This window comes from Apodemus sylvaticus, chromosome 5 (genome assembly GCF_947179515.1).
Source record: "Apodemus sylvaticus chromosome 5, mApoSyl1.1, whole genome shotgun sequence".
Classification (NCBI taxonomy): domain Eukaryota; kingdom Metazoa; phylum Chordata; class Mammalia; order Rodentia; family Muridae; genus Apodemus; species Apodemus sylvaticus.
Genome location: NC_067476.1, coordinates 101,661,076 through 101,675,666, shown reverse-complemented (window position 1 = coordinate 101,675,666; position 14,591 = coordinate 101,661,076). Strand labels below are relative to the sequence as shown.

Genomic DNA, 14,591 nt, shown 5'->3' with positions numbered 1-14,591 from the left:
CTATTTTAGGGTTTTCATACCCGTTCTGATTAGGAACTACCACACTGCATTACAAATGTTATCCCTTCCAGCCGTGAAGCAGGTTATGGAGTTTGCTTTCAATGTATACACTAAAAAGATGCCCATGACATTTGAAATCTTGGTACGATCCGGAAACTACTGAAGAACAGGAACCTTTCCAGATGACAAGAAGCTGAATCTTATGGATTTAACCAGACAAGAGGATTAGGAATCAAAAAAACAAACAAAACAACAACAACAACAAAAAAAAAAAACCAAAAAAACCCCACAGATTTTCCTCTTGTAAAATCATCTGACAAATTCATTCATCTCACACTTAAAAACCCTTAATTTTTTGTACATAACTAAAAGCACCATACATTTTACATGTATTATGTCTCTTCAACTCTGCAGAGCCCTGTGATCATGATAGATATTTTCATATTCTATTATTGTTGCTATCTTACACTTGTCCAAGGCTATACAGTTTCTACGTTGCAGACAGACCAGTGTAACCCAAATCTCTTGATTCCATGCCTTTTTAACCCCCATCCTGTATGGGCCCAGATCATGAAGAGTTGTTAATGAACCCCTGGGGTGGTGGTTTACATTCCTCTCACTGGGAATGCTCAGTGTTCAAGAACCCAGCACCTGGCTGGTGCTTCAGCAAGATTTGTGGCAGGGATGGTTGGAAGATAGTCGCCTCTCTTCTGGTTCCTCCATTTTAGGTCCAAATCCCTCAGGAATGTTAATACCTCCACAGTCTGAGCACTTCAGTCAGTTCTCTTCAGTCATGTCTAAAGAGAACTGTTCATTTTCTGTCCTGGTGGGACATACATCCCTTCAGGGTCCTTGCAGACAGTTCAGTAGCCTATATTTTTTAATTAATTAATTTTTTTGTAGAAAATAAATATTTATTTATTAGGGGCAGTGGCAATCATTTCCTTATTGTGTAGTCCAGACTGGAGTCAATTCAAAATCACCCTGCACCCTTGGAGAGCTACAAAGAGTATGTGCCCCGCCCCGTGTGCTCACAGAAATCCATGGGGGTGCATGTAGCACCAGCAGCGGAAGGGCTGAGGCTACCGGGACCTGCCCAGAGGGGCATCAGCCTCCTCTGCTGACCCTTTGGGGTCCTAGGAGGAACTTAGGGCCCCATGGCCAAGAAACATGCTGGTGAGGGGGATGAGCAGGTAGCCAAGAAAAAGTTGGACAAGAAGTGATCACTGAGGCGACTGTAGTGGGCTCTTCTGTCTCCTTCCCTCCCTTCTGTTCTGTCCCCTCCCACTCTGTCTCTAAGTTGTTTAAATTATGGCTGGGGTGAGGTGGGGGGGGGGGCGGCACCAGAACCTGGATTTAGTTTTTTTAATTTTTTTTTTTTCTGGTTTTTTGGATTTGGTTTTTCGAGACAGGGTTTCTCTCTGTAGCCCTGGCTGTCCTGGAACTCACTCTATAAACCAGGCTGGCCTCGAACTCAGAAATCCACCTGCCTCTGCCTCCCAGAGTACTGGGATTACAGGCGTGTACCACCACCACCTGGCTATGGTTCTCTAAATAAAAAGTTGGAAAAGCAAAAGAAAGAATAATAGAAAGAACGAAAGAAAAGGAAAAAAAAAAAGAGTCTGGACACTTTGTTTTTTTTTTTTCCGAGACAGGGTTTCTGTGTAGCCCTGGTTGTCCTGGAACTCACTCTGTAGACCAGGCTGGCCTTGAACTCAGAAATCCGCCTGCCTCTGCCTCCCAAGTGCTGGGATTACAGGCATGCGCCACCACCGCACAGAACTTTTTAAAGATTTTATTTGTATTTTATGTCTGGTGTTTTGCCTACATGTGTGCCTGTGCTCCACGTGTGTGCAGTGCCCACCGTGGCCAGAAGCTGCCTAGATCCCCTTGAACTGCAGCTACAGATGCTGGGACCCAGAACAGAAGAAGGGCTGGAATCGAATATGGGTTACAGATGCTTGGGACCCAGCACAGAAGGGCTGGAATCGAACCTGGGTTCTCGGGAAGAGCAGCCTAAGTTCTTAGCTGCTGAATCAGCTATCCAGCCCCAGGTGAGTTATGTTTACAAAGGAAAATCTTCAGGTGTTTTGAAAACGTATAATACACTAGAAAAAATCTTATGGCTGGAGAGATGGCCCAGTAGTTCAAAAGCACTTACTTTCTTGGCAGAGGACAGAGTTCAGTTTCCAGAGCCCAAATGGTAGCTAACACCAGGTACTGTCACTCCAGTTCCAGGGGCTCGGATTCCCTGAGAACCACGTATTCATGCATACATATATATATACATATATATGTATATATATGCCAAACACTCACATACAAAACAGGGCTGAAGAGATGACTTAGCAGTTAAGAGCACTGGCTGCTCTTCCAGAAGTCTTAACCACATGATGCCTTACAACCGTCTATAATGTAGTATGATGCCCTTTACTGGCATGCAGGTGTACATTCAGCTAGAATTCATATATATATATAATATAAACAAATCTTTAAAACATAAAAATTGAGAGTGAAAAAAAATGAACTGGAAGTTGATTTAACAGGTATTTCTCCTGGTATAGTTTCTTACACATATAGAATCCATTTTAGCCGTTCTCACCCTACCCTCTCTCATTCCCACTTTCTTTTCCACCAAAAACCCTTCTTGCCAAGAGGTTCTCCTCCTAATTTCCTGCCTGCCTTTGGATGTGTGATGCACTGAGGTAAACAGGGCTGCTTGCTTGGGTATAGGTGGGAAGTGATTTTCTGGTGCCTTGGTAATTCAGTGGTTAGACCACTGAAGAAAATGACTTCTGATCTCCCAGAAACCATTATCTGCCAGTAGTCCCTCCCTCACCCATGTCTAAATGACAGTGGACTCAGTCTTACACTTAGCTTGCACAGGTGCATCGACATGCCACTCCCTGAAGACTTTTTAAGGCACCCCTGCTTATCCTCTGGCTCTCCCGTTCTTTCCTGGCCTTCTCCCAGACATTCTGAGCCTGGCGGGTATGATGCAGGTATCCAGTTTCAAGGCTCACTCCAGAACTTCACACTGCCATGCCTTTGTAAGCCAGGGTGTCTAGTTCTTACTCTCACGCAAAATGACATTGAGGCTTTCTATGAGAATACCAGGGTTTTCTCTCACGATGATTTCCTTATTAATAACCACCAGTACTTGGCTCCCATTTTCTAAGGGAGTGAAAATAATCAACAATGCCACTTTATTTTAAAGAACGAGAAGGGGAAATTACCTGAATTAGTAATAGAAAGAGAAGAGACTGACAGAGTGAGAGGCGCCATCTACTGGATCAGAGGCGACTTCCACCTTTGGGTGAGAAGGGTCTCATCTTTTTACCTTTTAAATCCCATTACAGGCCTCTGCTCAAAATACTCCCATCAACAGCAAGGTTACTTCACACTATCCTAAACTTTTACAGGATACTCCAACCCTGAGTCCCTGGAAGACCATGAGAAAGGACTGATACAAAAATACCTAATTAATACTAACAGCATTTACTGCTTCAGTGCCAGCGGGTCTTCATCCTCTGGATCCAGCTTCAGGAAGACTCATTCCCTCTGTTGATTATGAACTCATCAGAGAAGAATTGTCAGTGGTTAGCTGGCGATGCTCCACAGTTCTGGGTGATTACTTATAAGACTTAGTGCTGAGCCGGGCGGTGGTGGTGAACGCCTTTAATCCCAGCACTTGGGAGGCAGAGGCAGGCGGATTTCTGAGTTCGAGGCCAGCCTGGTCCACAGAGTGAGTTCCAGGACAGCCAGGACTACACAGAGAAACCCTGTCTCGAAAAAACAATAAAAATAATAAGAAAAAAACAAAAAAACAAAAAACAGAAAACAAGAGTGTGCTTGCTCCACAGGAGAGAAAGGCAGCCATGATCACACACAGTGCTTACCTGTGGAAGGCAGGGCATCACATCAGAACAGAGTGAGTGCCATGGTGGTGATAGTGCTGACTCCAGGGAATACGCCCTTCTAAAAACATGTCAGCTTTGTTTAGCTGCACTGCTTCTGCCTCTGTTGTTATTTTGAGACATATGTCTCACTATGTAGCCCTGGCTGAGGCCAGAAGAGGGGACAGATCCCCTAATGCTACGGTGTCAGGTGGTTGTGAGGCACTTAAAGAGCAATGAGTGCTCTTAACCAGACAGTGTGTGTGTGTGTGTGTGTGTGTGTGCGCGCGCGCGCGCGCGCGCGCGCGTGTGTTTGTGTGTGAACCAGAATCCCGTTGAACATTTTAAAATTGGACTGTTAATTCTTTTGTTGTTAAGGTAAATCTCATGTCCAGAATAAATAATAAACAACACAACAAAAAGAGTATATTCTACTTTGAGAGATTACTTTACATGTACTAGGAGAAATATGATTAGAACACACCGAAAAGAATAAGTGAGCCAGGCGGTGGTGGCGCACGCCTGTAATCTGTAAATCTGCCTGTAAAATGAGACAGGCAGATTTCTGAGTTCGACGCCAGACCGGTCTACAGAGTGAGTTCCAGGACAGCCAGGGCTATACAGAGAAACCCTGTCTTGAAAAAACCAAAATCAAAAACAACAACAACAACAAAAAAAAAAAAAAACAGAAAAAAATAAGTGTTAAGTGGCTGGGGGTAGTAGCACACTCCTTGAATCCCAGCACTCAGGAGACAGAGCTAAGGCTGGAGAGATAAATGATTCAGCGGGTAAGAGCACTGACTGCTCTTTCAAAGGTCATGAGTTCAAATCCTGGCACCCACATAGTTCTTCTGGTATCTGAAGACAGCTACAGTGTACTTACATATAATAAATAAATAAGTCTTAAAACAGAGGCAGATGGATCTCTGTGAGTTCAAGACCAGTCTGGTCTACAGAGCAAGAACAGAGAAACAAACATACAACAACAACAACAACAACAAAGAAAAGAAAAAAGAAAAGGACACAGATTGTCTGAGTCCATTCCTGTGGAATAAAGAATAAACAGTTTACCAGGAGTTAAGAGAGATAGAGAAGAATGTGCTTAACAGGTACAGATTCCCTTTAGGAATGAGAAATATGCCAGGTGGTGGTGGCGCACGCCTGTGATCCCAGCACTCAGGAGGCAGAGGCAGGTGGATTTCTGAGTTCGAGGCCAGCCTGATCTACAGAGTGAGCTCCAGGACAGCCAGGGCTACACAGAGAAACCCTGTCTCGGAAAACCAAACAACAACAAAAAGGAATGAGAAATGAGAAATCTTGAGATAAGGTTGTTCAAGTCTGTAAACATAATAAATACCAACAGTGTTTATCTTAAAGTGGTTTTATGCTCTATGAATTTTATCTCATTTTTTAAAAAAAGGAAGGCATGGTGCTTCATGCCTTGTATGGCAGAGCAGGAGGATTCAGGGTTCAAGATCGGCCTGAGCTAGCGAAACTCAGATGGAGCTCAGCTGTGCAGCACTTGCCTTCTAACGGACCTACATTTTATCCTAAGCACTGGGGAAGAGGGGATGGAGTGTAAGAAACCAATAAAAATGGACATATAAGATGTTAAAAAAAAATGATATCTGTACAGATCTGTGACCCCAAACAAGCCAGAAGGAAGGAGGTAGGCAGCAAGAACAAACAGGTTCCTTACAGTGGAACCTCGCTCTTCGCCAAACCCTGAGTATCAAGCAATGGGAGCAGTCCCTGCCTCAAGGTCCATCCTTGTTCCAACCCGAGATGCCATTCTTCCAATGGCCACATCCCTCAGTCTTCTTGCCAGTCATCCTGTGCCCAGGCTGGGATGGGTGAGATGTACTCAAAGTCCGGGCCTTTATAGCGGAGGGCATGCAGGAACATGACAAGATCCTGGGGCAAGGGGTCCTGTCGCAACACCCGGCACTCGGCACAGAGCGGGTCTGTTTCTTGATTCACATCTGCTTTAGCTGCCTTCTCTGGTGTGTCCAGATGCTGAGAGGCTGCCTCAGCTACTCCATCTATCTTCTGGGCTGCTGTAGCCAACCCTTCCAGGCTGTCTGAAGAGGGAGCTGTCGAGTCTATGAGCCCTGGGGCCAGGTCACCCTCACAGAGATCTAGCATACTCAGGCTTTCTTTGGCCTGATGTTCTGCAACCAGGTCTCGGAGCAGTTCCTCGTCCGTCTTTGGAATGTGGCCTCCCTGGCCTCGAGAAGGACCCCAGGCAGTTGAATTGTAGATGGGGTCATTGAGAATGGGGTGGCCCAGGAACTGGAGGTGGACGCGGATCTGGTGAGTACGACCTGTAAGTGGTCGGCACTGTACCACACTGGAGCGGCCATTGTAGCTCAGCCTCTGGAACACGGTCTCACAAGGCTTGCCCCGGGGATCCACACGGCACACTCCTACCTTGTAAGACACCACTAAGATGGGTTCCTTACAAATTACCTCCTTGTCAGGGAACTCCCCTGCAACCCGGCACACATACTCCTTCTCCAGCTACACAGGAGGAAAGGGGAAAAGTCAGTCCACAGTCCACAGTGAAAGCAGAGTCTAAATCCTCCCTTCAGGTACACCAGTGTATCTGAGAGAAGATGATTCAGATTCTAACACTGGCGTGTCAGTTTCACTGCCTTAGGTATGTTACTGTACATCCCAGACCTCATCTAGAAAGTCTGAAGTCAGGGGCAATGGCTCAGTAGTTAGGATCACCTGCTGCTCTCGCAGGGGACCTGGGCTCAGTTCCCAGCATCTACGTGGTGGTTCACAACCATCCCTAACTCCAGTTGCAGGAGAGCTATTTTCATTCTAACCTCTGCAGGCACACACACATGCAGGCAAAGCAAACTGAATACATCTAATAGAAATTCTTTTAAAAAGAAAATATGAAATCAGAAAACATTTACCTCATGGGGCTACCTGTTTTGTACATTAGGTTCTAATGTTTGGGGAATTAAGTCTGGCATGTGCTCAATAAATGGATTATGATCCAGATGCAGAACCTGAGTCTGCCACCACCAGTAAGAATCTTACTCGCCCATCTTTCAGTTTTATCCACTCTTCCTACTGAGTGAGCACTCGCCAAAAATCTTAACAATGCTTAATGTTTTCAGAACAGCAAATTACTAAGAAGCAGTACGTGCCATCTCTAAAGACCTTCTGAAGCACACAGAATAGCTGTCTTTGGAACTTTAGGTGCTGAGCCTCCTCAAAGCAGGAAGGGTATAGATACCCCTCAATCTAGAACTTCGTGATACCTCTGTGTACCCTCCCAGGAAGCGGTCTACAGCAGGCAAAGCCTGGCTCACCTGCCGATCCCGAACCTGCTCGTGGATCTTCTCGGAGACGGCAGCTGTCTTGGCAAACATGAGCACTCCTGAGGTGAGGCGGTCGAGCCGATGCAATGGGTGGAGCTCCTTTAGCTGATGCTCCTTGCCTAGGATGAAGATGACCGTGTTGTGTCTGAAGCGGCCACAGGGGTGCACAGGAATGGAGGACGGCTTGTCTATAACAACCACGTCATTGTTCTCGGCTAGCAGGCGGATGGGCTCTGCTGTGACTGGTGGCTCATGTCTGTGTACTGTGTTCCGCAAGAAATCATTGTCCTGTCAAAAACATACGTAACATTCAGCCGGGGACCAGCAACCTATAGAGTCAGTCAGACACCCAGGCTGCTCAGTTCCTTATTGACTTGGAGGAACGGTCACAGTAAAGGCTTCAACGGAAAAGGAAGTATAGGTGTGGTAAAATCTCATTTTGTAAAAATATGCACAGGCATACAGCTAGTTTTGAAAAATATACAAAATTGATTGAATTTCTTGGTGGTGAGAGTATGAGTATTTTTGCTTCTTTGTATAATCTTTACAATAAAGTTTTATTTTAAAAGTTTTCCCCCCTAAAAAAACCCCAAAACACACACACACACACACACACACACAAACAAAAAGCTGGGCATGGTGGTGCATGCCTGTAATCCCAGCACTCGGGAGGCAGAGGCAGGTGGATTTCTGAGTTTGGGGCCAGCCTGGTCTACAGAGTAAGTTCCAGGACAGCCAGGGCTATACTGAGAAACCCTGTCTCGAAAAACCTAAAAAAAAAAAAAAAGTTTCCATTACATTAATTTACATGTGTGCATGCATAACAGAGGCACATGCATCTCAGTGGCAAGGATCTTTATGTATTGAACCATCTCATCAACCTGATACAAATATATTTGAAAGTAAATGTCTTTTTTTTTTTTGGTTCCCCCCCCCTTCTGCCCTCTTCTGGTAGCTTCTGAAGACAGCTACAGTGTACTCAGATAAAATAAAATAAATCTTTAAAAAAAAAAAAAAGCATCTTCCTAGTATCTATCCCTGACTTCCTAATTCTATACACATGAAGACGTGACAAATACTTCAGTGTTAATATGAGCACACACTTTGGAAATCATACTGTTGCCTTACTTTGAGGCTCGATTTGGTCACAAAAGGGAGAAGCAATACAAACTCCCCAAAGTTGCCACTTGAGTTTAATGTTAGAGCGCACAAAATACTTAACTTGTTCCTGATAGAGTTAAAAACCCATGAATGAGGTATCTATTATTATTTGTACAGAGATTTATCATGCAGGGTAGAAAGTAGGCCGTGCCCTTGCCACAAGGAAGATATAAAAGGAACATGAGAATTTCCATTTTTATTTCTTGGAAACAAACAGCCTAGCTGAGGAGGATGAACAGGTTGAGTTCTAGAGCAGGGAAGGGCTGTCTACCTACTTGGGGATGCGGGAAGCGGGGACTAAAAGCCCCAAGAGAGAACAAACAATCCAAAATCCCAAAACCTTCCCTCCTCTCAAAGCCTGATTCTGGCTAGTCCCATCGGACACCACCTTGAGCACGATGCTGAGGTCCTGGACTGGTTCCTCGTTGAGATGCAGGCGTCCTGCTCGGACAGCGGCCTCGTAGTAAGCCAGTGGCTGGGATCGGAACTCGGTGCTGAAGACGTGCAACAAGCTGCGGCCCACCCAGCGACCTTTACAGTAAGTCTGGAAGTCAAAGTAATAGGGCCGCACCTTGCGCAGGCCGCCCTCGAAGTAGTAGGTAGTCTCTGCAAAGTGCTCATCGCTAAAGCTCACCCCAGTCCGCCGTTTCTTCGGGGGCGGCACGACCCGCTCCCCAGTGGCGCCCCTCCGCTTTTTCCTCTTGCTTGAGTCGGCGACTGGAGCTGGGGCCTGCTCCCCGCTGCCAGGGAGCTGCTCTTCGCCTCCCTGGCCCTGCTCCCCGCCCTCCGGGATCTGTTTCCCTACCGCCGCCGGCTCCAGGCGCTCCAGCAGTGGCACTGCGCTCGTGTCACTACCAGCATCTCCATTTTGCTGAACCAAAGCCTTCAGCCCGCCCGCTGCCTCGGCTTGCGCAGAGAGTGCCTCAGTCATCGCCTTCCCACAGCTACCCCAAGTCCGGACAAAGCTGTGGGACCAGAGCGCCACCTGCCACCGCACAAGATCCTGTAGGCAGCCCGGGACTCCCCGCCACATGACAGGCCGCCTAGCCGCTTCAGGGTCGCGATATGATGGTGTCATACGGTAGCAACCAATCACGAAGACCCAGGAGAGAGGCGGGGATTGCAAGAAGGGAATAGGTGAGTTGTTTTTAGAGTTAGCTGAGGCAGTCCTTGCCGGGAGTGCCCTGTTGCGCAAGGTCACAAGTAGACTTCCCTCTTCGAAGAAGTTAGATGGTATTTCCTAATTTAGGAAATTTTCGGGAGTGCTCCACTTAAAAGTCTTGAATGGAGATGATAGTACACATTTCATATAGATAAGCGCTATATCCCTGGGTCTGTAAAATGCTTAAAAGTGTACTTAAAACAGGCAGAGCTGGCAAGGCCACGCACACCTGCAGTCTTGGAGCTCAGAAGGCGGAGGCAGGAACATCAGGAGATTCATTACTATGGTTATTCAAGAGCATGTCTCAAAATAAAAGCAAACAAGCAAAATAATAGTAATTATTATTGTTGTTTAAAAAAAAAAACAAATACAGGGCAAACAAGCTGGAAAAAAGTACCAATAAGAATGAAAGTTGCTACAACTACGACTGTAGTAGTAACAGTTTTGTCTACTCTGCTTTTACTTTTGAGGGAAGATGTAGGGGAATCATGGTCTCAAGCACTCGTTCATTTAGTTATTCCCACTACTACTACTGTATGAGTTAAAAGACTGCATATTATAATGTCACATACCTCGGTAAAGCTATTATTATACATATATGTATAATGGGCACTCCTCAGAAGCAATTTTTTTTCACACCTGCCCTTCCCGATAACTGCATGAAAAGAACTAGAGATTGCCTATTTGACTTCCATGAACTCTTATCCAGAACCATGTGCACATTAGACCTTCAAATGGACCAAAAAATCTATTGCCAAGGTCTTCTGTGTGTATGTGTGAGCCAGTTGCATGCAGTTGTATGTGTGACTGTGCATAAAGGTGAGAGGTCAACCTCAGATGACCTTTCTTTGGTGCCATCCATTTTGTTTATTGAGACAGGGTCTCTCACAAACATGTACTACAATGCCCACCTTTTAAATGTCAGTTCTGGAGATCAAACTGAGGTCTGTGTTGCATGACAAGCACTTTACAACCAAATTATCTCCCTAGCCTGATAGGATCCTTAAATGCAAAATGCCGAAACCTGCGTTGACTAGCTACACTAAAGAGGGGATTACTGGAAGAATATTAGTGCTTCATAGGATTCATAAAAAAGCTGAAGTATAGACTCAGTACAGAGACCAAATCAAGGCAAGCAAAGCCTCTGAAAACTAGCTGTTGCTAGAGAACAAACCCACTTGGAATGCTGCCACTGTGAGACTTGCAGTTGTGCCAAATTACTTTCTGCCCCCACAACTCTTTGAAAATCACTAAATATCTTAGTCTCTTTGTGATCCTATCTCAAGATCCAGAATCCTACAAGGGAGCCTTCTTTCTGCCAAGAGGGATTAAATCTGTCTTTATTTTACAGAGTACTTGAATATAGTCAATGACCCTGTTATTCTTCATAGTGGGATTCCTCCAAAAAGGTAGATATTTGGATGTTAGTGTCTAAAAACAGGACGAGTGTCTAGTTCACATGCTCAAGAATGTGAGCATGAACTTTCTCATGAGCATTTATTATACAAAATGTTGATGTTGGTTTACACTATTCTTATCTTATGTATTAGCCTTCTGGGGAAGATCAAGAGATGATTTTCTAGCCAAATGCTTCTGTAAATGCTCCACAAAGGGAGGTGGACATAGGAGGATCAGAATTGTTAGGTCACCTTTGACTACATAGTGAGTTCAAAACTATAACAAAAGTCTCACCAAACAAAATGAAGGACAGAAGATGTATGAAGGACAGAAGATCTCCTTACGGTTTTACTTCAGAGCAGACAGAGATATCTGAAGCTGTAGAAATCCTTATGCTGGATGCCAGATTCCTTATTACCTCTTTAAAAAAAAAAAGGTTGGATTTTACACTGGTCATGGATACCATAGAACAGAATTGCTTCAAAAAGAAAACACTATCTCAAAAAAGAAAGGAAGGAAGGAAGGAAGAAAGGAAGGAAGGAAGGAAGGAAGGAAGGAAGGAAGGAAGGAAGGAAGGAAGAAAAGAAGATCTCTTGAGCAAGTTGCCTTATTAAGAAATTTACATTGAGAGCTGGTCATGGTGGTTTATGCCTTTTAACCAGAGATATGACAGAGAAAGAGAGAAAAAGAGACAGAGACAGAGAGACAGAGAGGCAGAGATAGAGACACACAGAGAGACAGACAGACAGATAGAGAAAAACACATAGAGACAAAGAAGAGGAAAGGAAGAAACTTAAAATGAGGGTAGCATTTTATCCAAAGAAAATTATACTTCAGCAGGATTTCTGCTTCCTAGAGTTTGTACAAACTCGGCTTGTCCTGATCACAGACACCGTGAGTCATAGCCATGATTGCCCTGAGGAATGTCAGTTGATTTTAACCACATAGTTTCCTAGTCACTGGAAGTAGACTAAGGCACATGTGGAGCTCTGTAACTAGACCCCAGCACAGTCAATGCTAGATGACCTTCGTGTTGAGTTAAGTAAACCAGGTATTTTCTATTAGGAACTCACTTTTGCTTCTTACCAGAATATACATTTCCTTTCTTCCGGCTGACATTGCAGGCACCCACCGGTCTTATTGCCAGGAAGGACCACACTTTCATCCGCAGGTTCCCAATGAATTGCACTGTATAAATCTGAGATCTTTCTGCCTCTTTCTTTCTTCAGTCTCATGAGACCTGGAGCCTGTTTTTCATACTGGACTGTTCTGGAGCAGAGTTGATATAATTAATAAATTAATTCAATTAAAGCACATATTATAATGCTTAGCAAAATTGCTGGGTATAAAAACAAGTCCCAACTCTTCTTGACTTTTGAACAGAAATATGCTCTCCAGCCTGATCGTCAAGTGATTGGTCAGCAAGGCTTGAGAAGCACTAACATACAACTGTATTTTGTACTGCGTGGACATCTAGCATCTTCTGAACACATTTAAAATTTAAAATATCATTGAGTTTTTGTGGTATTAGAGATTAAACCCAGGATCTTGCACATACTGGGCAAATGCTCTCCTACCAACACCAAGCTATATTCCCACAGCCCACCTTCCTCCCACTTTGTTTCCTTCTTTCTTTCTTTCTTTCTTTCTTTCTTTTTTTTTTTTTTTTTTTTGAGACAGGGTTTCTCTGTGTATCCCTGGCTGTCCTGGTACTCACTCTCTAGACCAGGCTGGCCTCGAACTCAGAAATCCACCTGCCTCTGCCTCCCAGAGTGCTGGGATTACAGGCGTGTGCCACCACCACCCAGCCTTGTTTTCTTGTATAAATATTTATTTATTTGTTATATGTAAGTACACTGTAGCTGTCTTCAGACACCCCAGAAAGAGGGCTCAGATCTCATTATGAATGGTTGTGAGCCACCATGTGGTTGTTGGGATTTGGATTCAGGACCTTCAGAAGAACATTCAGTGTTCTTAACCGCTGAGCCATCTCTCCAGCCCCAGTCTCCCTCTTTTGAGTAGAGAACTTCTGGCACTGCATTACTGCCTTCAAGAAGTGAAAACCACAAACTGTCTCTGGTGGTTCGTTTTGACTGAAATCTTATGAGACTGAGAGACAGCCAGGGGATCAGTCTGTATTTATCTAGCACACTTCTGAGCATTCCTGGGAGAGACGTTGACATAGGGTACAGAAACTGAGGGAAAGATATACCTGCTAAAGATAGAATAAAAATAGAAAAAGAAGGAAATCGGGACCACCATCGATGGACACCAGACTCTAGCACATGAATCGGATTTGTAGAACTTGAATTAACTGGAAGTGTTTTAAGTTGTTATTTTATGATTGTAAATTTAAGACAGTGTTCTTCTTCAGCAACTGGGTCATTCACAGCTACTATTTAAAGACATCTCATTGTGGTATCCAGATATCTGCGAGGCCAAATTACAAATCAAGGATGTGATCCAGGAGGTGATAGCATACAAACCTTGAATCCCAGCAGTGGGAGGCAGAGGCAGGGGCATTTCTGAGTTCGAGCCCAGCCTAATCTTCAGAGTGAGTTCTAGGACAGGGAGAGAGAAATAGGATACACAGAGAAATATTGTCTAGAAAAAACAAGTATAAAGAGTGTGTGTGACACATGAAGCCTTAATGAAACATTGGGAACCTCATTGCCACACCCATTCTGTGAGCCAGGTAACACCAAACTTCTTTCTTTTATTCTATGAGTAAGCATTGGTGCAATCTTGCTTGTTATTATTTTGCTTTCTAGTCTCTCTGCTTCCCACTTCTTTCAATTCATAATTTAAGAATGCTTACAGCTGTGAGCTACAGGGCCTTCTATGGTGACACTTGCTCATGACAGTAGTTTGCTACAGCCTTTGCTGCATGGATGGGATCTGAACACATCTCCTCAGCCAGGTTACTGGGACTGGTGACCGGTGATGTCTTTTGTCGCATCTTTCCTTGTGATAGAGTAACAGCTTTAGAGACTGGGAACAGTGGGGCTCAGCTGTTAAGAGTGCTTGCTGCTCTTCCAGAGAACCAAGTTCAGTTCCCAGCATCCCCATCAGGAGTCTCACAGCCGCTTGCAACTCCAGTTCCAGAGGATCCAACACCCTTTTCTAACTTCTACAGACACCAAATGGAAGACATACACATAAATTAAAAAAAAAAGTTACCCAGCCGGGCGGTGGTGGCACACGCCTGTAATCCCAGCACTTGGGAGGCAGAGGCAGGCAGATTTCTGAGTTCAAGGCCAGCCTGGTCTGCAGAGTGAGTTCCAGGACAGCCAGGGCTATACAGAGAAACCCTGTCTCGAAAAAACCAAATCCAAAAAAATAAAAAAAAAACAAAAACAAACAAAAAAACAAAAACAAAAACAAAAGTTACCCAACATTTTTTTAATCGTTGAGAACAAGGAATAACTAAAGAAACATGTTGACAATCATTGGAGGCTGTGTAAGATAGTTTTAATTTTAGATAGGCTCTTCCCTTGCAGTTCAGATTGACCTGGAACATAGCTCGAGCTGCCCTTGAGTTCCACAGCCTCATGCCCTCAGCTTTAGAATGCTAGGGTTACAGGCATTACTACATCTGGCTACTGAAGGTTTTATAAGAACTCTCTCTCTCTCTCT

At 44.5% G+C, this 14,591-nt stretch overlaps 1 protein-coding gene across 1 annotated transcript; it reads right to left on the bottom strand.

Moving 5' to 3' along the window:
* Positions 1 to 4,300: 4,300 nt before the first annotated feature.
* Rpusd2 (RNA pseudouridine synthase domain containing 2) lies at positions 4,301 to 9,428 on the bottom strand. The gene is made up of 3 exons (XM_052183254.1): positions 8,784 to 9,428; positions 7,226 to 7,522; positions 4,301 to 6,416 (listed from the first exon to the last, which is right to left on the bottom strand). Exons 1-3 carry the CDS (start codon positions 9,426 to 9,428, stop codon positions 5,709 to 5,711), a joined length of 1,650 nt encoding a protein of 549 aa, XP_052039214.1. The 3' UTR covers positions 4,301 to 5,708.
* Positions 9,429 to 14,591: the final 5,163 nt, after the last annotated feature.

Bases quoted from the DNA above. Each gene is read 5' to 3' on its own strand.
- Rpusd2 (XM_052183254.1), bottom strand. From the start codon at position 9,428: ATGTGGCGGGGAGTCCCGGGCTGCCTACAGGATCTTGTGCGGTGGCAG. The intron at 7,523-8,783 runs GTGGTGTCCGAT...TGTTTTTGACAG, and splicing joins ACCTCAGCATCGTGCTCAAG to GACAATGATTTCTTGCGGAA. The intron at 6,417-7,225 runs GTGAGCCAGGCT...CCTCCTGTGTAG, and splicing joins AGCAGGTTCGGGATCGGCAG to CTGGAGAAGGAGTATGTGTG.